A 27,177-nucleotide genomic window follows, 5' to 3' on the forward strand; every position below is an offset into this window, starting at 1 on the left:
GTTACCAGACAGTGTTATTGACCCTTGTGGAGTAAGGTGTCGTCTTTAGATGGTGTGCGTGTATTTGTGTGCGTAGGACGTGTGAGTTTGCTTGAATGGCGTGCTGATGTTTTCTGATTTTAAGCCTACTTCCCATTGTTGGTCATTTCTGCCAAGCAAAAAAAGGACCCCATTCATATGTACATCTGTGAAAAGGGAGAGAGCCTTGCTCATGCCTGACTTCTAGAACTTCCGTGATGGCCACGTGTAGAAATTCCACTCTGCAGTGACCAGATTACTAGCTATTTAAAAGCAGAACAGCCCTCCCAGTGGCTCTGCAGGATTAGAGGGATGTAATGGGCAGGATCTTCTGCTCTGTTCCTTTCTTCTCCACCTTATCATTTATAGCTTTATGTTTTCTGTTGGAATAATGGGACCCTCGGTGACTGTTTTTCCCCAGAGATACACTGGCAATGAGGTCTTAGACTGTTCGAGTTACAAGGACAGAGGAGTTCATCCAGTCTAACTCTGTTGTTTTCCCACATAACAACCATGTCATAGGCACTGACTGGAGGCCAGGCTGGATCTGGAGAAACTGTAGCTCCTCCCATCAGGGAACCCATAATGTAACGCAAGAACTGGTAGTGTAAGGAAATAATTGAGATGCAGTGAGATACGGGCTGTGAGGTCTTATGAATAGAAAATGCAGCCAGGGGGAAATGGACGGCGTTAGAAACTGGGCTTTGAGGTAGGGTTCAGAGGGACTCAGGACAGATGGAGAGGGAGCCTAGGGCCCATGGTGTGCACAACCATGAAGGTCATGAGGAAAGTCCACCTGTGTTGTGCTCTTTCCATACTTTTACAGACTCACCACATTTGCCGCATGAGGGAAAAACTTGAATCGGGTAGACGAAAATCCCATCTTTATAGGAGAATGCTGAAACTAATAATTTCCTAATAGGCGTGTTTTCTTTACGTCCTACAAGATGCGAATAACTCTACAAATAAGGAATTATTTTATTTTGGATTCTCTTTCTTTAACTAAGCTAATAGGGATTATGCAGTGTTTTAGAACATGTGTCATCTAGAACTCATGTGCTAAATTCTCTGGACTGAAGGGAAGGTTTTTAATTTCACGCATCAGGCTGGTGGGAGAAACCAGAGGAGAACATTATAGGACTAGTAAACGTGGCAGAAAGGCAAAGGCAAAGCAGAAACGTTATTTGACCTCAGTGATGGTTTGTTTCTGGAAATGAAATTTAGAACACCGGTAAGCCCACATCAGTTTTAGACAGCGCTCCTGTGACTGAAATGTGTAAGATCTTATCTCGAGGATCTTTTTTATGCCAGGCCTTCCAATCCTAGAATATCAATTAGTCGAATGCAGTGATCGGAAAGGTTACTAGTTTCAGTGCATCACCCTTCAAATTCACACCAAGTCTCAGCTGTGATAAAAGTGATCTGGCAATCTTTCTTTTTTTTTTTTTTTAAGTCTATTTTTATTTATTTTGAGAGAGAGAGAGCACACGGGAGAGGGGCATAGAGAGCGAAAAAGAGAGAGAATCCCAAGCGAGCTCCCAGCTGTCACCACAGAGCCCGACGCGGGGCTCGAACTGATCAACTGTGAGATCGTGACCTGAGCCGAGATCAAGAGTCAGATGCTTAACCAACTGACCCACCCAGGCGCCCCCACGGCAATCTTTCAATAAAGAACACAAGGTTGTGTGTCTCAAGCATTCATAAAGTTTAAGAGTAGCCAGAAAAGTTAGTTGGGGGAAGTGCGTACTTAGAAATGGCCACCTCTGAATGTGCCCCTGTCTCCTGCACGCATGTGTGATGCTTGTGCACACCTCCCCCGTCCCCTCCCGCAACCCTCCTTCCCCCTCCCGTCCCACCCCTTCCCCCTCTCGTTAATCGCTCTTCCCTTAGTTTAACTGCTGTACTTTGTATTAATTTCTCTTGTGGCGAGTGTCACATAGTACTGTCTTTGTTCACATGTCCACCTCATCACTGTGTTGTAGGCTCCTTAATGGAAACAACATTGCCTCGTTCATTTTTCCAAGCCTGATGCTTAGGAGAGTCCTTGGCACAAAGGGAAGACCCCAGTAGACTTGGCTGAATGAATGAATTGTTCGGGTCTCCAAAGGGTACACGTCTCTCCCCTTGCCAAGGGCAGGAATGTGTTTTTGCCCAAAAGTGTGTTGTGATTTCATGTGACTCCCTATCCCTGGGCCACACTAGCATAGGCTTCAAAACCTGTGGAAGAAGAATTATTCTGAATTGTCCTTAGGGGTTCTAAAATTGATGGAAGACTTTTATCAGGCGGTTAAATCTTAGGCGGTAACTGCTTTGGAAGGGATGGTCCAAAATCTGAGCTTCATTGGAAGTCATGTCGTTTTTCACCGCAAGCTGGAAGCCAGGCGAATGGAGCGTGTGCAGCAGGTCATGTGCGGGGGGCCAGCAGAGCAGGAAGATCCAGTGTGTCCAGAAGAAGCCGTTCCAGAAGGAGGAAGCAGTGTTACATTCTCTCTGCCCCGTGAGCACGCCCACTCAGGTGCGAGTCTGCAACAGTCATGCCTGCCCTCCAGAATGGAGCCTTGGACCCTGGTCTCAGGTAAGTGGGCACGAGTTGGAGTCATGAGTCTTGCTTCCTGTGGACAAAGAAAGTGGCAAAAACAGGGGTGTTGGCTCCCCCACGAGGCACTCAGCTTTTACGCTTTCCTGGGCATCACACTGAGTTAGCGTGATGAGGCATTCTCATTTGTGTTTTTTGTGATTTCTCTGCATCCTGTAGATGAGGAACCCATGCACAACATCTTAAGGTCTTACTTAGAAGTCTAGAGAGTAGAGTACGGGGGGCGCTCAGGCTAGGCTGTAGAGCACAGCTGGAAAGGATTGGAATGTCCGTGGATTGGCAGACGAAATGGCTACTGATTTCTCCAAAGCACATGGAAAATGCAGATACAAAGAAGGTGGCGTAGGAAGGATATTCAACTCTTGCTTGGTGGGGAAGAGTCGCGGGGTCAGAGGGATACAGAGGGGAGTCAGGCATAAAATTTCCTATTGTCACAAACTCTCAGTGAAAGGTAGAAAATCATGAAATCAGCCGAGGCATAGAGCCACCGGCCATTCACAAGTCAGAAGTGCTCAGTAGGGGCTCAGTTTGCCAAAGGTCCCCTCAGGCACAGCGTCTGGAAGCATCTTTGACTGTCCCAACTTGGGAGAATGATGCTACCGGCATCTACTTGATAGAGATAAACATCCCACACTGTACAGGACAGCAGCCCAGTCTCTGCTAAACCACGGATGTCAAGCCAATTTTCTGGAATAATCAAGAAGATGCAGTGCTTTCGTTGCCTGAACAATGAAGCCAGGTAGAAGTCTAGGACCACATTTCTACCATGCTTTCCTTCAGTGCATTATCCTGGAGTATTGATTTCTGATAAAGTATAGCAGTGTACTCACAAATCCCCCACAGAGTTCAGACTGAGACTTTTTGTAATTATAGAACATGGGATTTTTAAAAATGTTACAACTCTATCTGTTAAGGGAGTAAGGAGCTAGCGGTGGCAAAGAATATCTTTGAGCATGTGTAGATATGCTTTAAAATGAAGGAATGTATTGACTGATAGCAGAAGGCAAGTCTAAATAGGATACGGTATTATGTCTGGTCTCATTCTTTGCAGATAAAGAGGTACAGTTTACAAGAGGAAAATTTAAGGGCTGTTTTAGCCAAATGTGTATGCTGGGCACGTGGACAAGAAATGGGGAACCAACAGTTCCAAATGGGACATCCCCAAAAGGAGCTTTAGTTCAGAATTTGCCCCACATTTGACATAGAAATATTTTGAGAGAGTATTTTATTTCCTGAGGTTTGTTTGCTTGGTTGGTTGTTTGCTAAGAGCACATGTGTTGAGAACATCTTCATGACTAATTTGGAAGGAGTCCTTCTGAATTTATTACTGCACCCTGTCCTCCTCCTAGAGACCGGGTCTCTGGAAACCCATTCTAAAAAAAAAAAACAAAAACAAAAACAAAAAAAAAAACAACTGAAAACGTAAGAATTCTGTTGGATAAGGACCAACCATTTAGAAATGTTGAACATGAATGAAGGAGGACTTGTTTAGTGGTGCAAAGCCCTGTCTGACACCAGACACATTCGTCTGCCTGCCCCCTCTATGCTCCCTGGGAGCTGTTTGATTATCTTAGTCAGGTTCTCGAAGGCTTTATGAGTCTCAGACCGCCCTGCTGGAGAACGCGACCACAGCAGTGATCGCAGAGGGTTGGTAGAAGGTCGTGCGATAAAGAGGAAGATGCACCATCACGTGGGAGGCATGGAATGGATGTGTCCTGCTGCTGTAGTTTGCAGATGATGAGAGTACCATCACCATCCGTCTCCCTGAAGAACGTGAAGAGCCAGAAGTCATGTTGATCCTCTGAGCAGGCTTGAAATTGTGCCCAGATGTTTACATATTGACAAAGAGCCAAGGCAAGAGAGGCGCATCTCATATGGCTCTTCTGAGCAGAAAAGAAGGCTGGGGAGGGCACATGTCCCTTGAGGGCAGACCCCAGCTGGAGCCAACACCTTCTAAGTGACCTTGGAAGTTTTTTAAGTACTCATCTGAAAGCGAGGAGACTATTCCCCACCTGTCTATGTCACAGGGTTCTTAGGAAGGTCAAGAAAGGCAGATTCATTCGCAGACATTTGCCGAGTGCCTATTTGTTTATTCCCCAATAGTTAGCACCGAGCCCTGCCTAGAGGCAGCCGGTGAGTAGGAACACGAAGAACTGGACATCCCCAACCCGTTTTTGTCAATGTCACAGTCGGTTGCTATTAGATATGTACGTATATATCTATGATGCTTCTCAGCAGAAGCACAATAATCCTCCATAGCCAGGTGCCTAGACCAATTCTGCCTTGTGCCAGACAGGACCATGGTTCTACCAAGGAACAGGCCACATACCATTCTCCACCCGGCCATGTGTGCTGTGAAGAGAACACCTCGTCTCCGGACCCAGGTGACCAGCAGCCACTGGGCATTGAGACTGTTGACAGCGATTGCCAACCTGCATGTAAGGCCTCTGCATGGAGGAAAGATCCCTCCTGCTGGCTGCAAGGGCCTTCACTGGGCACTTGGTTCTAAAGCTTCAAAATAGGTTTGCAAATACTTCACTAGTAGGTTCTCCGCATTCACCTGGAAGAAAATCATTTGCAACCAGCATGCAAATAAGCTTTGTTTTTCCACCTCTAGTGCTCCAAGACCTGCGGGCGAGGGGTGAGGAAACGCGAAATCCTGTGCAAAAGCCCCCCGACGGCAGAGGATCTCCCAGAGAACCTGTGCTCCAGCGCCCCGAGGCCAGAGTCACAGGAGGGCTGTGTCTTAGGACGATGCCCCAAAAACAACCGGCTGCAGTGGGTTGTCTCTTCCTGGAGTGAGGTAGGAGTTGAGATAGTACTCAGTTTGGAGCCCGATGTGGGGCTCAGTCCCATGACCCTGAGGTCATGACCTGAGCCAAAGTCAAGAATCACACGCTCAACCAACTGAGCCACCCAGGTGTCTCTTTATTTTCTGGGTTTGTTTTTTTATATATATATTCAGCTCACCCACCAGCACCCAGATGATCAAACCTTCTTCCTGTTCCACACACATAGCACAGGTGCCTACTCATTATCCATTCTTCCCTCCGACTCTTCGGCAAATCCTGAAAAAGCACCCACCGCATGGAACAGGCCTGTGCCCGGGCGTTTATGGCACCGCAGATAGGGTATGCAGAGTGCTGTAGTGGGGGGGTCTGTAATTCCACTGGGAGAGCTTGGGGGTCCCCCAGCCCTTCCGCCAGGAGGAGTCCTTGTCAGAAGAGACTTTCCAGGGAGCTTGAGTCTGAAGGATGAGCAAGAATTGGGCAAGGGTGGGGTTGGGGGAAGGTTGTTCCCAATGGAGGGCACGCCCCAAAGGAGGGAGGGGGAGAGAAGATAACACAGCCGGTATGACAGGATGAAGGTGGGGTGGAAGCTGAAAGCTTCATCAGGACCCCAGTGTCGGGGCCACTTAGAACTTTGAATGAAGTAGAATAACATGATGCAAGGCAGGCCACCCAAGGGGCAGGCAAGGCGCTCGTGGAGAGGTTGCTGTAATCGGGACGCAGGATGAGAGCATTCCAGGGGTGGAGAGAAGCAGAATCTTCGAGAGTTCCTACGGAGGCCATTGCCACCTTCAGGCACCTGTGGGTGGAGGGGAGGTAGACCGGTGAAGATAGAAGTCTCCTGGGTTTCTGGCTGGGGAAACTCGGGCACACGCGCAGACGTAGGCAACATGAGGAAAGACGCCAAGCCTGAAGTTTCCGTCCGTACCTGACGGCCAAGGTCTCTGCTGTGGAGGAGATGGCAGTATGGTGAGGAAGACAGAGGCTGAGGATGAGATAAGGTCAATAGTGGGGATGGTAGGGTACAGTAGCGGCAGGGGGTCCAGCCCATTGGTGCCCTTTTATTCCATGTATATAGTCACACACATAGCAGTGCCTCCACTCGTCTTCCCATCCATTTTCGTTAAGAGACAGTATCGCCTAATGGCTAAATGCAGGGGTAAATCAGATGTCCCCCCATTTGCACGCAGCCCTCAGTATTTGCTCCGGGGGTGACCCCGGGCCAGCCACTCAGTATGGCAGAGCCTGGCTTCAGCATCCACACAGTGGGGCCAATAGTCGCCCCTCCCTCACGGAGCTGTTGTGTGAAGTTCAGTGTCCTTTGTTGCTTAGGATAGTTACACCAAGTTGTAAGGACACCGATCCTTACCGCTTCCTTTCATCAAGGCTCCCTGTGTTATCCCACAATGCCATTTCACATACTTGAAACAAGGCTTCTCATCCTTCATCAGCCCTCATCCTTCTCTTTTTCCTGTAGCACCGCTTCAGGCTGGAGCGCAGTCAAGTGAGAGGCAGGGTCAAGTACAGGACGAGTGAGTGGTTCTTCCCACTCAGCCTTCTCGAACCCTCATCTCTGTGCCCCGCCTCCTCGTCACCGACTCCACATCTTCAGAGAGGCCTGAGGTAGACCTGGACCCATAGATGACACCCCACATGTGGACATCCACATGAACACTACACAGAGCCCCTGTGCCCATCCTCTGCCCATCTAGTCTTTCTCTAGGAGTCAATCCGACATCCATATGGGTCACGTGGTGATGAGCTCTGAAACTTTGGGACAGTTAGCCCACATTCTCTAGTATGAGGGATGGGGTGGCTTTATCTGTAGGATCCTTGAGTGTGTGTGGTTGACCTGCCACAATCCCATCCCAGAATGTCACATAGGTGGCTCGTCTGCTCGGCAGACTTGACCGTGGAGCTCCACATACTTAATGCCTTTTTGTCCTGGCTTCTAGTGTTCGATGACCTGTGGTTTGGGCGTGAGGAAGAGGGAGATGAAATGCAGTGAGAAGGCCTTCCAGGGAAAGCTGATCACTTTCCCGGAGCGAAGGTGCCGCCATATTAAGAAACCAATTCTCGACCTGGAAGAAGCCTGCCAGCGGGGGGCTTGTCCAGCCCGTCCTGAGTTCAGTGTGGCAGCTGGATGGTATTCATCGCCGTGGCAGCAGGTAAGCACACCCAGGTTAAGGAGATGTATATTTAAGTGAGATTCCCAGAAAGGAGGGAGCCCACCGACCGTTGCTATTAGGGACCTGTCCAAAGGGAAAGAACAGAAACTCAAGTTCTGGAGGCAAAATGGTTTGTGATCTTTGGCCAGCTCCACCACCTGTGTGGTCCTGGGCTGCTTCCATAATCTGTGAGCTCTGGCTTTCACATCTAGAAAATCAAGATGGCAATATCTTGCAGAGGTAATGTTTTTCGTGAGTACCTAATATAAAATATTTATACTGGAAATGTTCACTATTGCTGCTGCCTCACTAAAGTCTTCTGTATTTTATTTTGAGAGAGAGGGAGGGAGGGAATCCCAAGAAGTCTCTGTGCTGTCAGCGCAGAGCCTGATGCAGGGATCAAACTAATGAACCATGAGATCATGACCTGGGCCAAAATCAAGAGTTGGACGCATAACCTAATGAGCCACCCAGGTGTCCCAAATCTTCTGTATTTTAGAAACAGTGCTCAGCATCTTGACTTCTTTGGTTTTTAGGTCATGTTTCTAATAATGTGATCATGGCTACCATTTGTCAAACAGCCTTGTTCATGGGGATTTCTCTCTTGTAGAAGAGGCAGGGAAAGCTCAGAGTTAGGCAATTCAGGCAAGGACACCCAGCTCTTAAGCCCAGTAGATGTTAGAGGCACCTTTATCTCAGAAGACTTAGATGAAACTTTGGTTACAGTGATTTGGTTCCGATTGGCTGGGATTGGTGTGGGAAGCGAAGGCTTAGAGATAAGCTGTGTTGGGGTTCTTACACCTTCCAGTCAACAGATGTCATGTACATAGCCCTTCAAAGAACTTGCCAGCTTGAGAGGTACCACCCACCCCGTCATTAAATATGGGGGTTGGGTGGGGGGAAATGTACGTCTACAGATCTGCGTCTCTTTAAGTATACATACATACACACTTAGGTATAATGATGTATGTGTGTGTATATACATATGCATCCACATGTCTTTGTAAGTACACATACACACATACATACGTATATATGATGTGTGTGTCTACCTATGTGTATGGGAAAGGATCTGAGAACTAAACCATGGAGAAAAAGAAAGTAGCATGATCGTGTATCTCTAATAAGCTAGACATCATGCTTAGCACTTTATATATTGCTATGGACTTCCTCTTTTTCCAGTTTTTATCACCATTTACTCACTTAAGAGAATCAAATTCCAAATCTCTTAAGATTATTTAGACAAAAGATCAGCAAACAATTACCAACTATTTATAAATAAAGTTTTATTAGAACACAGTCATGCTTGTTTTTGTTTACATATTGCCCATGGCTGCTTTCATGCTACAAAGGCAGAATAGTTGCACCAAAGACCACATGGCCCACAAAGGTGAACATATTGACTATCTTGACCTCTACGGAAAAAGTTTACCAACTTCTGGTTTAGATGATGTGATAATCATATAGCTATATTTGAATTTGGTGCTAAAATCCAAAACTCAGTCTTTCCACTCCCACGTTTTTTTCCTTCCAAATACCAGTTCATATAATGATGCTTGTCCAGAATGAAGACTTCACCTATCTACAAAATAAGAAAAAGAATGTAGTGAATTTTTAAAAGCAAAACAAAAAATAATCAGGGTAAAAGGGCTGTCTTGTTTTTCCCTGATATTATGTTATAAAATATCTTTCCCTATGTGCCTGGAAGAACTAAAAAAAGTTGATAGTCCTTGTTAGCCATCTATTTTCTTTTTTTTTAATTGAACAGCGAAATCACTGACTTCTGGGAAGCACCCACCCACTGTGCCAACTCAGAATTTGGCTGGCCACCGAGGGCATGGTTCCAAAGCTTCCTTGGATGAAGTATTATTTCCTTGCTGTCCTAATTCTGAACTATCTCTCCCCCAATACTGCATCTGCAGAGAATATCTGGAATTATTTAATTACCGTGATGAGTTGCCTAGGTTTCTGCATTCTTACGGCAGCTTCCGTATTTCTGGAAGCTCTCTTCTTTATGAGTCATTTAACTGAAGACACATTCTCTGGGGCGAGATAGGCAGCATTCCAATCAGATCACCTAGCTCCTGTGTGTTACAACAACCATGAACTTGAGCACACATACGGGTCTCTGGCCAACTCCCATTTTGCCAGCAGGCCCCCTGGACATGGCATGAAGCATGGCGATCCCTTGTATTTGACATCACTGACCTCAGAAAGGACACCCTCCAGCCAGGTGTTGCTGACTCCTTCCTCTTTCCTTCTTGTGCAGTGCACGGTGACCTGTGGAGGGGGCGTCCAGACCCGCTCGGTCCACTGCGTCCAGCAGGGCCGGCCTTCCTCCAGTTGTCTGCTCCGTCAGAAACCTCCCGTGCTACGAGCCTGTAACACAAACTTCTGTCCAGCTCCTGCAAAGAGAGGTAACAAGCCCTGTACTCCAGTCACTTTTACCAAATGGTCAGAGAGTTTTCCAAAACTCCATCGTACGTGCTTGTGCCGCTTATTCCTAGAACAACTCTGGGGGGCGCCATTCACATCACAATCTGTGAACAGTGTTGCTCAGAGGCATACGAGGCACAAATCTGGGGCAGTTCCTGCCCCAAATGCTTATTTGCATGCATGCACAGGGAAAATCTAATTCTGTGCTAAGGCTTTTTAGCTATTCTTTGAAAGGGGGCAACAGTCATCTTGCAAGTCCATTTTCTTTTAAAGTTATTTTCGAGAGAGTGTGTGCACAAGTCAGGGAGGGGAGAGAGAATCCCAGGCAGGCTCCGAGCTGTCAGTGCAGAGCCAGATGCGTGGCTCAAACTCACAAACCGTGTGGTCACGACCTGAGCTGAAGTAGGACCCTTAACCCACGGAGCCACCCAGGCGCCCACAAGTCCGTTTTTAAAAACTGTTTTAGTTGAACAAGCAAACGAAAAAGTAACCACCACACACCAGAGACTGTACCAACCAGTGGGAATGCAAGTGTGAACAGGAACTGGGGACACGGGTGACGTTCCGTGAACATTCTTCCTCCTGGGACCCACCATAGATGTTTCCTTTGTTACCGTCCGTTTAAATGAAGTGCAGGTGTGCTGGTGGAAAAACGGGAAATTGAACGATCTGGGTGAACTGTGCTTCTTTTTCAGTAGCCCAACTCATTTTGAAGAAATCTAACACCAGGGAATAGTTCCTCCCCCCTAATCAGATTTCTTTGTGCTAAAGAATTATTTTCCACCACGGGCCTGCTGAGTTTGCTTTTCATCCGATCGCAGCTTTCCCAAGACTGCTTCACTTCTTACTCCTTGCTTCCCAATTTGTGGTGAATCAGATTCAGAACTGTCACTCAGATTCTCCCCTGTCCCTATCCCTTCGCATTTTATCTCTAAGACCCTTCGCTCCAGGCTCTGGGCATCAATTTTCCCTCCTCTGCACGCTCTCCTTATCTAAGGCTTGCAACCAGAGAGAAAACTAGCAAGATAGTAGCTGCTCAGAGCCCTGTCACCTCCAGGGCAGTGCTGGAATTCTACAAACCCGCAGGCTTTCCAAGCAGACAGGTTAACGGGGGAAAGAAACACACCTTTTGAGCAAGTAGTCCTGTTATTGCAGACTGTCTCCTCCTTTCTTCCCCATCGGTGATTGCTCCTTGCTCCCCCGTTAGTCAGATGGCCCCAGACAAACCCACACGTGGACAGAATCAGAAGTGCAGGCCCCTTATGTCCTCAGAGACAGAATAAAGGACAATGGTCGATCATGCGCATTGCTCAGCAGTTCTCTCCTGGGCAGGAGTTCAAGGGGAGGAGAGCCAAGACATATGTTAGGTCCAAAATTAGTGGGGAGGCCCTTGGTGTCATTATCTTACTCATCCGGCACCGTGCCCAGCCCACCATTGGTGCTCAACGTGTGTTAAAAGAAAGATTATGCATCAAGCACGGTGAGGTTCTCTACTTCATTCAAAGCTGGGTCACTAAGCACCTGCTCTATACCCCTAGCATTCTTCAAGGGACAAAAGAACAAGGCAAGATCCTGTTCTTAAGCTACAAGGAGTCAGTGTCTCAGAGGAGGAGGAAGCTGCAACAAGAAATCTAAGTGGAGTGTTTACCAGTGTTATGATGGAGGTCGGTTCTTCATGGGTTGCAGGGATGGGGGCCTTGATAGATGACGGTATGAAAAAGGTTTATTAGAAGGACCTCTCTCCTTGCCTCTGGACTAAATCAGGTCTCTCTAGGCAAGAGGAGTCAAGTAAGAAGGCAGGTATGAAAGACACAAGTCTAGGTGTTTCTTCTTGGCCACGGTTGTGGCCTATGGTTTTACAAAGTTGGAGGCCACCTCCCGCCTCCCCCAGGGAGAGTGCCATGCCCAAAGTACTGCCCGGTTCATCTTCCCTCTTAAATCACTGGCAGGGTGACCATGGGTGGAATTTGAGTGTGTCTTCTGGTAGTGAATTTCCAACGAAGTAAGTCAACGAGAGAAAGAAATACCATATGATTTCACTCACATGTGGAATTTAAGAAACACAACAGATGAACATATGCGAAGAGGGTGGGAAGAGGAGAGAGGGAAACCAACCACAAGAGATGTTTCACGATAGGGAACAGACTATGGGTTGATGGAGGGAGGTGGGAGGGGATGGGCTTTAAGGAGGGCACTGGGCCTTGTAGCTAAGTGATGAATCACTGACTTCTACTCCTAAAACCAATATTGTACTGTATGTTTACTAACTAAAATTAAAATTTTTAAAAAGGAAAAAAAAATTAGTGGGCAGTAAGTAAATCCATGGTGACCAAGGAAAGAAATGGTAATACTTTGAACCTCCTCTGAGACTCCCATGATGGGCCATGCACACCCATGGGCAAGGTTTTAAACTTTCTGAGCTATGTATAAAATGGAGAAATGCTGCTACCTTAAGATATTATGGAGAGTTTTTCACATTTACTGTGAACCAGGAACTGTTTTGGTGTCTGATTGTAGATAGAATGATGAACAAAATGGGCAAAGCTTCCACTCTCTTACCTGGAAACAGACAACAAACCAGTAAGTATACAATGTCAGATGGTAAAGTAGAAAATAAAGCAGAGTATGGAGCACAAAAATGGGGGTGAGGAGGAGGAGGGAAAACCCGTTTAGACGGGCTTGTCACGCAAGGCCACCTGGATGATGCGATATTTGAACAGGGACCTAAAGGCGGGTGAGCTAGGTGTGTATCTAGAAGGATAGTGTTCCTGTCAGAGGGGAGAGCGCATGCAAAGGCCCTGAGGCAGCAATGTGTGAATCTGATCAGGGACAGCAAGACACCTGGAGTAGGATGTAGAAAGCAGACAGGAGTTAGGTGATTAGCTGAAGCTTGTCCTGGAAGCCTTGTCAGTCATTGGAAGGACTTGAGATTTAACTCCAACTGAGGTAGAAGCCGATACTGAACTTCAAGCCCAGAAGCAGTGGGATCTGACTTGTGGGAGGATCGCCCGCAGTTACCCAGAGAAGAAAGAGCACAGGGCCCAGGGCCGAAGGAGGACTTGTCTACTCTTGTTCGGGAGAAGTTCCCACTGGAGCAGTGGCACTCGTGGGAGTGGTGGGGTGCCAGGAGATTCTGAAGATTGAGCTTATAATATTTGTCAGTTGTTGGCATGAAGGATGGGAGGCAAAGAAAGAGGGCGCCAACAGCTCAGATAACCAGCGATTAGTGATCAGTATCCCAACCGTAATGAAACACAGGGCTCATATCGACGGCACAGTGATACGCCCCACTTCTGCTTCCGGACATACCTTGAGCTTATAGCACGAGCTGCAGGAGCCTGCTGAAATCCCATTCTTCTCCCAAGAGGGGTCCATAAAACAGTGCAGTTAGGACCGTGGTTTTAGTGGCCAGTTTTGGTCCTGATGCGGTGTCTCTGCAACTGAAACAGAAGCTGACTCAGATGTGCATTCTGATTGAATGGGCTCCATGCTAATTGATTGGGGTATAAGATACTGTACAAGTATATATTTAAAATAATGGATGTCGGGGCGCCTGGGTGGCGCAGTCGGTTAAGCGTCCGACTTCAGCCAGGTCACGATCTCGCGGTCCGTGAGTTCGAGCCCCGCGTCGGGCTCTGGGCTGATGGCTCGGAGCCTGGAGCCTGTTTCCGATTCTGTGTCTCCCTCTCTCTCTGCCCCTCGCCCGTTCATGCTCTGTCTCTCTCTGTCCCAAAAATAAATAAACGTTGAAAAAAAATTTTTTTTAAAAAAAATAAAATAATGGATGTAGCTACATCTATATGTGTACATATAGGCAAACAGAGTTTGGGTGGGTCTTCATCTCATGTCTGGCTTGGATCCCTCAGGTAATAGACGCCACACCCTTCTCCTACCAGCAGCACCCCTCCCCCACCCCTGGTGGCCCCATGTCAGTACCTATGACCATTCTTCTAGACGCTCAGGGCAAAAAGCTTATCACCATTCTTGATTCTTCTTTTTTCTCTCGTACCTTTACCAGCCTGCCAGAAAATCCTCTAGACTCTACCTTCAAGATATATCCAGGAGTTATTGAAAAGGAAAAAAAAAAAATCACTGCTACTTCTCCTTTAACCCAAGTTGAGACTTTGAACTGGTTGTTTCAGCTGTAAGAACGAATTTGTTCAACAAATACTTCTTGAGCAGCTACTCTGTGACAGGCACTAAGCCTTGGGGATAAAGTAATGAAAACAGTAGGCAAAATCTCTGCTCTCAAGGATTTTACATTCTAGAGAGGAGCCAGACGATAGGGAGGCACAGGATATGATGAGTGCTCATAGATCACTGTAGAAAAATAAAGCAAGGTAAGGAGTAGGGAGGGCTCTCTGGGAGGCCACAGAGCTTGCTGCTTGTAAGAGGGACTCTGGGAAGGCCCTACTGTCAGTGACCTTTGAGCAGAGATGTGGGATCCTGGGAGAAACCACATTTTTTCCTGGCATGATGGGCCATGAGCCAGGTGGCCCGTGTCAGGGAGGGAAGAGAGGAGGAAGATGAGGTCAAGTGTTAGTGGAGAGACCAGTTGTCGGCCATCGAAAGGACTAAACCTTTCTTTTTTTTTTTTTTTTTTTTAATTTTTTTTTTTTTCAACGTTTATTTATTTTTGGGACAGAGAGAGACAGAGCATGAACGGGGGAGGGGCAGAGAGAGAGGGAGACACAGAATCGGAAACAGGCTCCAGGCTCTGAGCCATCAGCCCAGAGCCCGACGCGGGGCTCGAACTCAGACCGCGAGATCGTGACCTGGCTGAAGTCGGACGCTTAACCGACTGCGCCACCCAGGCGCCCCAAGGACTAAACCTTTCATTCCGGGTGGACAGAGGGGCCAAAGGGAGAGTTTAGGGCTGAGACCCGGCATGAACCGACATACATTTTCAAAGGATCAGCGGGGCGACTAAGGGATGGGGGTCCAGTGGATGCATTTTAGGCAGAGGAATGAAGGCATGGGGAAGGAGGTGTAGGCAGTGCTGAATCACAGGGAGACAGGATACAAATCAGGAGCAATGGGAAAAAGAAACAGGAGAACGGAGAGCATTGCGTGCCATGTCCCAGGGCCCAGAGCAGAGCCGTTGAAGGAGGAATGTGGAAGGGACGTGGTTGGGTACCTATGGGCAGTGTGGGGCTTGGGGCCAGGTGTCTCTCAAGCCTGGCATGGAGGAAGGGGAAAACACTTGGAACCATGAAGGAAAAGGCTTCTTTGTGTATAGGGTAGACCATAAATACTTTTTTCAAGTCAAAACTCCTTGAGAATCCAGTACAAGAGCGAGGCCCTGACCCTAAAATGGACACGGCCCTTCTGGTTGGGAATCCCCGATGCCCAGTGTGCTCCGTCCAGCCCGTAATCACACGGGTTAACAACAGACGTCAGAAAGGATTGGTGTTGACTTCAGTTCACTTAACTGCAACTTGACTGTGGGATTTGTTTAAATCAACAGAGTGTTGCAGCTGGGCCTCAAATCCAGGTGTGCTGACTCCCAGTGTATTAGACCAAATCGCAGCCCAACCCCTAACACACTGTTCTAGGGATGCAACGTGTAGCTCCCAGGCTACTGGGAAGGATCACCCATGAATCTCTGGCTGGAAAGGGCGTGGCTTTTTTTTAAACACCCATCCCCCCCACCTTAACATTTAGCTAATGGTCACAGCCCCTTTTGATGTCTTAATCCCGATTCTCCCACCCTCCCAGCCAAATCCCAGTATATAACGAGCAGAACCATTCAGAGACAAAAGGCATGCGGGCCCTCACCTTAGAAAAAAGGCTAAGCTCTCTTTGATGGTGTTAAATTTTTTTTTTCCTCACTGCAGAAGATCCATCCTGTGTAGATTTCTTCAGCTGGTGTCACCTCGTTCCTCAACACGGCATCTGCAACCACAAATTTCACGGTCATCAGTGCTGCAAATCCTGCACGAGGAAGAGCTGACCTTGACGCCCTCCCTAACACCGCAGGGCCAGGGTCTCACCTCTCACCTCCGGAGCTCGAAAGCTGAACCCTGCAGACCACTCCTGCATGGCTACAGCAGCCCCCGGGGAGCTGGCTCTCAAGAAAAGACAGGCTCCTTCTCCAAGTCCCCAAAGCACACGGTACTCCGAAGCACTTGAAGATGGGAAGCGAGGACCCATCTGACTTCCAAGAGAAATGACAAAAGAACGTTTTTGATTTGCACTGTTACAGGAAAGAGGTGATGAGTCACATTGAGATACGTCACCTTTTAATTTTGACGAAGAATCTGGTCAACTCTGGGAGAGACACCCCCCCCTCCCCGCCCTTGAACTTTAGAGTGTTCCATGGCAAGGACATCTGTTTCGAAACGGTTCTTGAAGACTTAGATCCAAGACTGAGCCTTGGAGCAATCAAATACGGATGGAACACCTTGCTTAACCGTTACTCGGAGCTCACAGTTGGATGGACGCTGTGGCCAGCCCGAACTCGGTTACACAGGAAGCCAAATGGTGCTCATAACTGTGCTTGCTGCTGGACCAACAAGCTTCACGTTATGTTTATTCAGTGTGCGTGTGTTGTTTTTATTATTTTGTTCAAAGTATATCCTGCTTATAGAGAGTCTCCAAGACTAAAATTTACAACTTGAAAAGTGTTCTGAGGATTATTCTGAAAACAGGGCAACTTGGACTATTTAAGAAGATCTCCGTTGAATTGAAATTACAATCTGAAAAAAAAACCCCACAAAACTTACATCAAAGGCCAACGTTGACGTCCTACACATTATATGAACCTCGTAACTCTTGGTGCTAGCTGAACAAGGACACGGAGCCTCAAGTCTGCTCTTTGGGAATCAGAATTGGTGAGGTGTTCATTTCTGGTAAAAAGCGAGGAGGAGCTAAGTAGCAAAATCACAGTGTTAGACCATCATTTATAATGTTCCCTACATATCATCAGGGCTGCTTGGAAAATTAAAGACCACTTGTGGTTTTTCTCCTACTAACTGTCATGTTTAAAATTTCCCTAAGATTTAGTTAACAACAAGAAAAGAGTGGCAATAGAAAACCCATCTGTCTTCTTGCTATGTTAATATTAATAAATCATAAGCCAAGACCCTTCAATAAATACGAATATTTTATAATCTTACAGATGATATTTTCAGTCATCGGAAGCCAGCTGTTGATAGGCATTAATGAGCTTAAAATTGTTCTCAGTTGGAAAATACCACACTATTTTGCCAAAACCAAAGTGACTTACAAGATGGAGTCCTTCTGTAATTTTTTGAGATGTGGTTAAAATGGGCATATTTATATAATTCCACGCCATCCCTCAGTTTCTTTGATGAATGGAACCCAATTTTACTGCTTTCTCAAGTCTCAATTCAAACAGGGTTTGCCAGCTCAGCACCACCAACTAGACAGTGGTTTGTTAAATTTAGAACATCCTTCGTTCCCATTCTAATTAAAATCATGCCTTCATGAATCTCAGAGAAATAATGATTGAATAGTCTCTCAAACCACTTGGCTTGGCCTAGAGTAGCAGCCATTTTATTATCAAAAAAATATAGTTCCACATCCCCCCCCCTTGCCCTCTGAAAAATTGCAAATTATTCATTTCTTTATATAATGATCATTTTATTATTTTATGGAAAAATTAATTTATTAATAGCCTATTCTTATGTGTTCTCACTTGCTTCTCTAAGTGATATTAATTCTGAGGAAAAATGATGAATAAAACAATGGGTTATAGAGAAAAGTCAAAATATATGTGTAATATTTAATTATTTTATAAGTTTTATAATAATAAAGTGTTCTGTTTCTTTATCTTTGAGATTTGTTAAGTTCTTGAATAAATTTGAAGTCAAGTTACTTCCAAGATGATTTAACTGTGTAAGTGTTGATTAGGAATTTCAGAGAGTAGCTTTGCACTGAAAGGTAAGACACTCATTAATTGGTTCTTCTTGCTTGTGTATGAGAAAATTAGAAACCATCAAATGCCAGAGGGAAAGAGAGGAAGATTTACCATTTTTTAAAAAAAATTTTTTTAACGTTTATTTATTTTTGAGAGATAGAGAGAGCATGAACGGGGGAGGGCCAGAGAGAGAGGGTGACACAGAATCTGAAACAGGCTCCAGGCTCTGAGCTGTCAGCACAGAGCCCGACGCGGGGCTGGAACTCACAGAGCAGGAGATCATGACCTGAGCCGAAGTCGGTCGCTTAACCGACTGAGCCACCCGGTCGCCCCAAGATTTACCATTTTATGGAGATACTCAGTTATTTTTTTCCTGCTCTAATGCTGTTTCAATGTTTGTGGAAACCATCCAAGTTAGCTAGGTAAACCTACCATAAGTATAGCTGATTTTCTCTCTCCTTTGTTTTTTGCATTTGAATAGCATTCTGGTGAAGCCTTTCTTTTTGCAAAAAAAAAAAAAAAAAGGAGGGGAAGGAAGGAAAAAAAAATTAAAACGCAATTATTTCAGATTTCCCATGTTTGAAATCATCAGACCAGCGGAGAACAAAAACAATCTGGGCACAGTCCATCCAGTTGACCTGAATATATAATATTTTCCCTACGTATGTGATGTTCTGTATCTATACATATACACATATATATTTGTATGTGAATATATGTATGTATGTGAATCACTTAGGCATGCAGATCTTTAAGAGGATTTTAACATGAATTATTGCTATCTGCCAATGGTTAAGAATGAAAAAGAGAATAGATGGCATGTGAAAACAGCAAAAGAGAGGGGCGCGTGGGCGGCTCGGTTGATGAAGTATTCCACCTCGGCTCAGATCATGATCTCATAGTTTGTGAGTTCGGGCCCCCCTTCGGGCTCTGTGCTGGCAGCTCAGAGCCGGGAGCCTGCTTCCGATCCTGTGTCTCCCTCTCTCTCTGCCCTTCCCCTGATCGATCTCTGGCTCTCTGGCTCTCTCTCAAAAATAAGGTATTCTTGTACCTTTTGGTAATAAAAGATTAATGAAAGCAACCATATATTTAGTTTTTAGAGGACTCCAGGGACTTTATACATGTATGTTATCTCTTTTCATCCTCACAACACTCTAAGAAGATAACTATTTTTTTCCCTTTGCAGACAAGGACTCTGGGATTCAGAGATCACATATTTCCTCCAAGGTAGCCAGAAGACTAAGCTCCATAAAAAACAAACACTTAAATTGCTCATTTCAGTTAAAGATAGTCACTGTAATTGGTTTCGATCTGGAAAAAAATTTCCTATCTGGAAAAAAAAGAAAAATCCTCAGCGAGAACAGGGGAACTGTTCAGAGTTCCTCGGCAACATTCAGGTTAGCATCACCAAGCTGAAGATAAAGCTGGAATTTTCTGTCACTAAGAGGATTTTTATCTTTATTCCTCATTGACATTTGTGCATAGCAAAGGAAAACTGTACCTATTTAATCGTCCCTTTTCCTGATAGACACGGAGAATCGTGATGTACGTGACTTTTGTTCAGATTTGTGTGTGTAGAGAAGCCGTTGCCAGATGCAGTACCCAGAATGCATCCTTCTGAGTGTGTTCAGTTATTTAGGCCAAGGAATGGCAAACTGCCTCCCCTCTGCACATAACCACCATCCTGTCCGAACCCTACGAAGCCGTACCTGCAAGCTAAATCGTTTTCCTAAACTGTCTTTAGTGCGGGACACAGTTGAGTTCATAATCAGGTCATTTAATCACAAGAAGTGTTTACATAACTGCTGGTTGTTTTAGCGGACTTGGAGGTTCAAAGATGGTTCCTCGCATCCTAACTGGGCTGAAAAAGAGGCGCTAGTGTCTAGGAAAAGCAAACCCTCTAGGCCACGTCTCCCCAGTCCTCCTGTTGCTTTCCACCCCTCTTTCCTCCTTCCCTGCATTGCCTTGGCCTCCCCGTTGCGGCTGCCGCTATCCCATTCAGGTTAGGACACCACCCGACATGACCTAGGGTGGCGCCATGATGCCGATACCGCGTGCCGGACCACTCAGGATGAACACTTGGCACTCCGTGGCCCTCCATCCTATGGCGAACAGACTTTCTAAACTGTGCGGTACAGAGTGCTACTTTCACGGTGATAAATAAAAGTTAACCGAGCCCTTGAGAAACGGTCTTTGAAGGTGAACCAGGGCCAGAGGCTGTTCCTGCTGGAGACGAGGCCCAGACATGTCTCTCCCTCTGACTGACTCCCTCCTCTCTCTTCTTTTTATGTGGCTGGAGCACAGGAAGGACCGAGCAGCCCCGTCTTGTCAGAAGGCCAAGCCGGCCCCACTGTGTTTTAGCACAGTCCTCTGTTCCATATACCACGAGGCTGAGTGTCTCCCCTTTCTTGGAAAGAGTGTTTTCTCTCCCCAGCCCCATCCCTTTTAAAAGCCAGGTTGGATATAGATTAAGTCTGAGGACAATAGTTTCTAAATAATTAACCACATGACAATCACTTAAGGATATCTGATACATTCCCAGACCCCATTCCAGAAATGTAATTAATTGGAGGAGCAGGGCCTGGGAATTTATATTTTACAAGGCAGTCGGGTTTCTCCAAGGAAAAGCTAATTTTGGAACCAGTGGTGGAGGGCAAATAAAGAAAGTTCCTTGGCTCTGTCTTCCTTGGGCACAAGAGTTCCCTCACCACAATGCCCTCTGGCGCAGCTCCGCAGTGGCCTGAACTGATCTCGGCCAATAGGAAAGGGGGTTTTGCCTGCTCTCACCTTCTGTGTATTTCACCTGGGAAACTCTTGGGCCTGGAAATTGTGGGTCAAGAAGGGGACTCACAGGCAAGGACCAGTTCCCTGGTCATCTTTGTCTCAGTTTCTTTTTAGTAGTATTATTTTTTAATGTTTCTTTGAGAAAGAGAGAGAGCTACAGAATCCAAAGCAGGCTCCAGGCCCCGAGCTGTCAGCACAGAGACCGATGCGGGGCTCAACTCAGGAGCCCTGAGATGGTGACCTGAGCCGAAGTCGGATGCTCAGCTGACTGAGCCACTCAGGACCCCCTGTCTAGGTTTCTTATTCCCAACCAATGCGGGTAGCCCAGAGCAGGGTTTGGTGGGTGGCCGGAACCGCGGTGTTGAGGGGAATCGTCCATTTCTCTCGGGCAAGCACTCACATGCAAGAACTAGTTACTGTGTTTCTTAACCAAGAAAGGGCAGACGACAGAGAAGCCAACGAAATCCCCATTCGAAAGTGCCTTGTGGCAAATGACTCCCAGGGCCTCGTGTGCACATGCACGGAGAAACCCTCAGTGCGTGAGGAATAGTGCTCGTGAGATCCAGAGTCAAGGCAGAATGAAGACTTCCGTCCTATTTCCTGCCGGGTCACTGTGTGCCAAGAGGTGGATTCATCACTTTGATGAATCAAGGCCAGCTGTCACTTGCTTCCAAATTGCCAGAGATGCTGTGGCTGACTCGAGCCAATGGAAATGGTGACTTCGGCTTGGGTCCAACAGGAGAAAAAGACAAAGCCCTTGGCCATGTCAGGAAGGGATGCTACAGCAATGCCTTCAGCCACACTGAAGCATAAACAAGGTAATTCCATGGTCCCTCAAACTGTGCTGTTGCACATGGGCCTCTCATTTTTCTTAGTGACTCGTTAAGGTGCAGGCTTGTTGCTTTCTTTTTTCCATACTGGCTCCAGGTTCTTAAAATGAAATGTCTCTTTATATGTCTGCAGAGTCCTAAACCAATAAAGGCATAATTGTCACTGTACCCAGCAAGCTTCTTCCTTTGTTAGGATGCCCACATTGTCTAGAGTTTTTATTACTCGCAGATAGGTCTGCTGAGGGGGCAAACGCTTCACGTTTTCTTAGAGGGAAGTATCTCTTTTCCTGCCGAAGGCCTCTCTGACACCGTGACCCTCACCCTGGTGGAGTCTGGTTTGCCTACACTAACATTTTCTTTTGCACGGTTTTGCTATCCAAAATATATTCCCTCTTTCAGGAAGCATTTATTGAGCACCAACTCTGCCATGAGATCCGAACACACGAAATAGATTCGTTCCTGACCCCTGGGGACGGACTGGTGTTTGAAAACACGGGATGCTCATCCATACAATTAGGCAACGGCCCAAGGTCATACAGTCCTAAGATTGTTTTTTTTTCTTAACTCCTCTCTTTTACCCTCAACCCCAGTCACTATTTGATAATGTGTGTTTTTAGGCTGTGTTCGTGCCACAAAGGCTATGATCCTATCACATGCGTAAATCAGGATCATGCAGACTGCAGACTTTTTTTCCCCCTTCAAAAATAATAAAGTCCCCAAATTAGAGCATTAAGTAGAGAGTGGCCCACTTGCAAATTATTGTATAGGAATTAAGGAAGGCCCCTGGGAGGCTCAGTCAGTTGAGCGTCCGACTTTTGGTTTTGGCTCAGGTCATGATCTCACAGTTCATGAGATCGAGCCTCGCATCAGGCTCTGCATGGACAGTGTGCAGCCTGCTGGGGATTCTATCTCCCCCTTTCTCTCTGCACCCTCCCCTGCTTGCTCACTCTCGTTCTTGCTCCCTCCAAATAAACATTGAAAAAAAAGAAATTAAGAACTAGAAGAAGATTTCAGTATTTCTCTCTCTCTCTCTCTCTCTCTCTCTCTCTCTCACAGATGTAGACATGGAGAACTAAATATTTGAGGGCCTTTCCTAAAATTATGCAGTGAGTTAATGGTAAGTCTAGGTGTAAAGTCAGTTATAGTAATTTTCATGCAAGTACCCTTTTCACTGTGTTGTAAAATACTGATTTTTTTTTTTTGACAGGCAAATGCTTTTATTGCATTTAAGGACAATTTCAATGAGTAGTAAGTTTCAAATAGAAACCTGATAAGAAACATTGCTGACTTCATGTGCTATAAACTTACATTCCCCTCCCCCAAAAGAAATACGTACTTCAGAACCAAGAGAAGCGTAACAAATATTGTCATATTTCCTCTATGTAGGACAAAGGTGACCTCCTAAAAGTAAGAGTTGTTACAAATATCTGACCCCTTCCCTCTCCAATAGTCTGAGCCATTACTTTGCCTTGAACTATGAATTAAGAATGATGTTGGGGACGCCTGGGTGGCTCAGTTGGTTAAGCGTCCGACTTCAGCTCAGGTCATGATCTCACTGTGAGTTCGAGCCCCACGTCAGGCTCTGTGCTGACAGCTCAGGGCCTGGAGCCTGCTTTGGATTCTTTGTCTCCCTCTCTCTCTGCCCCTCCCCTGTTGATGCTCTGTCTCTGTCTCAAAGAACAAAAAAATAAAAAAAGAATGATGTTGAAGGTCACAAACTCTGTAAATATACTAAAAACCACCGGATTGGACACTTTATTTTTTTAAATTGTTTATGTTTATTTATTTCTTAAAGGGGGGGGGTGTGGAGAGGGGCAGAGAGAGAGGAGAGAGAGAATCCCAAGCAGGCTCCACACTCTCAGCACAGAGCCCAACACGGGGCTTGATCCCAAGAGTCGTGAGATCACGACCTGAGCTGAAATCAAGACTAAGATGCTTGGCCAACCGATCCACCCAGGTGCCCCTGGATTGGACACTTCAAATGGGTATATTTTATGGCATGTGAATTCTATCTCCATAAAGCACTTTAAATTAAAAAATAAGCAAGGTGGTATGAAGATCGTGGAGTAGGATCATAGAAAGATAGGCAGGGAGGGCAGAGACCTGGTCTAATCAGGACACACACCCCTTGGCACAGCAACCCACAAATAGGAAGGCTATCACAACCGCAGAGGCCCTCCGTGAGGAACTGAGGGGTCTGAGCCCCGCGTCGGTCTCCCAAGCCCCGCGAACCCGCACGGGGAAGATGAGCCCCCATCACATCTACTTTGAGAACCAGCAGGGCTAATGTCAGGGAGAGCCGGAAGGGACACCGCCCTTAAAGGGCATCTCTACAATCTCACCCAGTCCTAGGGCAGAGGCAGCAGTTTGAAAAGCACCCGGGTTATGCATGAAGAAACATCACTAATTTTAGGGCACGTACCAGAAGGATCCGTTGGAATGTTCACCAGGGACAGAAGTGCTGGTGGGTACCATTTTTTGTTCATTCCCCTTCTACCCAGCTGGGCCCATTTCTGTCTCTTTCCATCTATTGTGCTGGCACCCTGTGCCCTACCCAACTGGCCTACCTTGGGTGGCTCCCACCAAGTGGGTAGCCTCAGCCAGCACTGATGTTCCCCCACCCCCGTTGACCAGGCTTGCTTACCAGCATGCTCAGAGCAGTCAAGTCCAGGCCTCACAGACATCCACCCTGGGGGACAATCCCACATAGCAGTGAGTCTGCACCAATCATGAGCCAACCACAACAGGGAGGTACATGAACACACACAGGGGGCAGAGCTGGCTCAAGTGACAAGGGGGGAATTGTGCTATTGGGAACCATGGGACACCTTCTTCAAGATCAGGAGACGTAACTCATCTACTAAGTACATAGAAAAAAAGAGAGAGGCAGGCAAAGTGAGGAGACAGAGGACTATGTTCCAAATGAAAGAACAAGAGAGAACCTCAGAAAAAGAACTGCATGAAAGGGAGATAGGCAATCTACCAAATAAAGAGTTGCAAGTAAAGGTCATCAAGATGCTCACTGAACTTGGGAGGAGAATGGGTGAAAACAGTGAGAACTTCAACAGAGATGCAAAATGTAAAAAAAAAAAAAAGCCATTAAGAGCTGAAGAATATTATAACTGACATGAAAAATACATAGAGGGAATAACAGCAAATTGGATAATGCTGAAGAATGGATCAGCGATCTTGAGAATAAGATAGGAGATAACACCCAATCAGGATAGAAAAAACAATTAAGGAGTATAGTTTAAGGAGCTCTGGAACAACATCAGGCAAGCTAATGTTGATATTAGAGGGGTTCCAGAATGAGCAGAAAGGGACAGAAAACTTATTTGTAAAAGTAATGTCTGAAAACATCCTTAACCTGGCAAAGGAAACAGACACCCAAGTCCAGGAACCACAGAGCGTCCCAAATAAAATGACACAAAGAGACTCACAAGAGATATTATGACCCAAGTGTCAACAGTTGAAGATAGAGAATCTTAAAAGCAGCACAAGACAAACACTAGATACATGCAAGGGAACCCCCATAAGGCTATCAGCTGACTGTTCAGCAGGAAATTTACAAGCCAGGAGGGAGGACCACAATATATTCACAAGTAAAGAAACTTACAACCAAGAATACTCTACCAGCAAGGTTATCACTCAGAATCAAAGAAGAGATAAGGAATTTCCGAGGCAAGCAAATGCTCAAGGAGCTCATCATCACCAAACTGGCCTGACAAGAAATGTTAAAGGCCCTTCTTTAAACTGAAAAGAAACAGCCATCACTAGCAACAATTATGAAAAAAAAAACACAAAAATCTCACGGGTAAAACAAGCATACAGTAGTGGACCAATCACCTTTATAGCTGGTATGAAGGTTAAAAGGACAAGAGTAGTAAAATCATCCAGACCTACAGTAATTAGTCAAAGGATACCCAAAATAATAAGATGTAAAATATGACAACAAAAACAAAACCTAGGGGAGTACCCAAAAATGTAGTGCTTTTAGAATGCATTTGAACTTCAGCGACCATCAACTTAATAGAGACTGTTATATTACATAGGAGGTTCTGCACCAACCTTATGGTAACCACAAACCAAATAGCTGTAATAAGCATACAAAAAATAAAGAGAAAGGAATAAGAACATTTACTGACCAAATCACAGAGAGCAAGCGAAGAAGAATGCAGAGAAGCACTACCAAAACAAACAGAAATCAGTGAAATGGCAGTAGGTACCCATCTGTTAATAATTACTTTCAGTGTAAATGGACTGCGTGCTCCAACCAAAAGACATGGTTGAATGGGTAATATTATAGGCCGCCTACAAGAAACTGACTTCAGATGCAAAGACACCAACAGACTGAAAGTGAAGAAATGCAAACAGACGTTCCATGCAAATGGAAATGGAAAGGCAACTAGGGTAGCAATACTTGTATTCGACAAAACAGACTTTAAAACGAAAACTATAGTAAGAAACAAGGAACACAATTACATGCTGATAAAGGAATTGATCCAAGAAGAGGATAGAAGTCTTGCAGATATCTATACATCCAACATGGAGCACCTAAATACATAAAGCAAATGTTAACATAAATAAAGGGAGAAATTGACAGCATTACAATAATAGTAGGGGACTTTACCAGCCCACTTATCAATGGATACGAAAATCAATAAAGCCTTGGCCTAAAATGGCACATGAGACCAGATGGAGTTAATACATATATGCAGAACATTCTGTCAAAAACAGCAGAATACACACTCTTTTCAAGTATACATGAAACATTCTCTAGGATAGGTCACCTCTTAGGCCACAAAAATTTAAGAAGTCTCAAAAAATTTAAGACGATTGAAATCATAAGAAGCATCTTTTCCAACCACTAGAAATTATACAAAACTAGAAATTAATTAGAAGATAAAAAAACTAGAAAAAACACGAACACATGGAGGCTAGACAACATACTACTAAACAACCAATGGGTCGATAAAAAGTCAAATAGGAAATCACAATATACCTTGAGACAAATAAAAATGGAAATAGGACAGTCCATAATCTAAAAGGCACAGCAAAAACAGTTCTAAGAGCGAAGTTTATAGTGATACAGGTCCACCTCAGGAAACAAGAAAAATCTCACATAACCTAGCCTTATACCTAAAGGAACTAGAAAAAGAAGAATAAACAAAGCCCAACCTTAGTAGAAGGGAGGAAATAAATGAAATAAAGGCAAAAAAAAAATCCATGAAACTAAGCACTGTTTCTTTGAAAAGATAAACAAAACTGATACACCTTTAACCAGACTCATTGGGAAAAAGGAAGGGCCCAAATAAATAAAATCAGAAATGAAAGAGAAGTTGCAACACATCCATAGAAGTATGAGGATCCTAAGACACTACAAAGAACAATTACATGCCAACATATAGGACAACCTAGAAGAAATGGATAAATTCCTAAAAACACAATTTTCCACATCTGAATCAAGAAGTAACAAAATATGGACGACCAATTATTAGTAACGAAACCAAATCAATAATTTAAAAGCTCCCAACACACACAAGTCCAAGATCAGATAGCTTCACAGGTGAAATCTATCAAACACTTAAAGATAAACTGGCACCTATCCTTCTCAAACAATTCCAAGGAATTGGAGAGGACGGAATGTTTTCAAACATTCTGTAAGGCCAAAAAC

The 27,177-nt window shown here is 45.5% G+C and overlaps 1 protein-coding gene and 2 long non-coding RNA genes across 3 annotated transcripts in view; 1 reads left to right on the plus strand and 2 right to left on the minus strand.

Annotated features, from left to right (window-relative positions):
• Positions 1 to 16,007, plus strand: part of ADAMTS18 (ADAM metallopeptidase with thrombospondin type 1 motif 18) — a 139,600-nt gene extending 123,593 nt beyond the window's left edge. Inside the window, exons 19-23 of the mRNA XM_030299518.1 lie at positions 2,389 to 2,593; positions 5,232 to 5,417; positions 7,359 to 7,571; positions 9,841 to 9,988; positions 15,845 to 16,007. Of these exons, the coding sequence (XP_030155378.1) occupies positions 2,389 to 2,593; positions 5,232 to 5,417; positions 7,359 to 7,571; positions 9,841 to 9,988; positions 15,845 to 15,960 (868 nt within the window). The 3' untranslated portion in view covers positions 15,961 to 16,007. The remainder of the gene's footprint in view (positions 1 to 2,388; positions 2,594 to 5,231; positions 5,418 to 7,358; positions 7,572 to 9,840; positions 9,989 to 15,844) is intronic.
• Positions 8,882 to 12,196, minus strand: LOC115503360. Its single transcript, XR_003965352.1, has 5 exons — positions 11,134 to 12,196; positions 10,509 to 10,648; positions 9,780 to 9,976; positions 9,519 to 9,655; positions 8,882 to 9,153 (listed from the first exon to the last, which is right to left on the minus strand). It is a non-coding gene; the product is annotated as an uncharacterized LOC115503360 (long non-coding RNA).
• On the minus strand, positions 12,317 to 16,081 carry LOC115503361. Its single transcript, XR_003965354.1, has 5 exons — positions 16,001 to 16,081; positions 15,786 to 15,902; positions 13,944 to 14,052; positions 13,317 to 13,447; positions 12,317 to 12,566 (listed from the first exon to the last, which is right to left on the minus strand). It is a non-coding gene; the product is annotated as an uncharacterized LOC115503361 (long non-coding RNA).
• Between the last annotated feature and the right edge of the window lie 11,096 nt (positions 16,082 to 27,177).

This window comes from Lynx canadensis, chromosome E2 (genome assembly GCF_007474595.2).
Source record: "Lynx canadensis isolate LIC74 chromosome E2, mLynCan4.pri.v2, whole genome shotgun sequence".
NCBI classification, from domain to species: Eukaryota; Metazoa; Chordata; class Mammalia; order Carnivora; family Felidae; genus Lynx; species Lynx canadensis.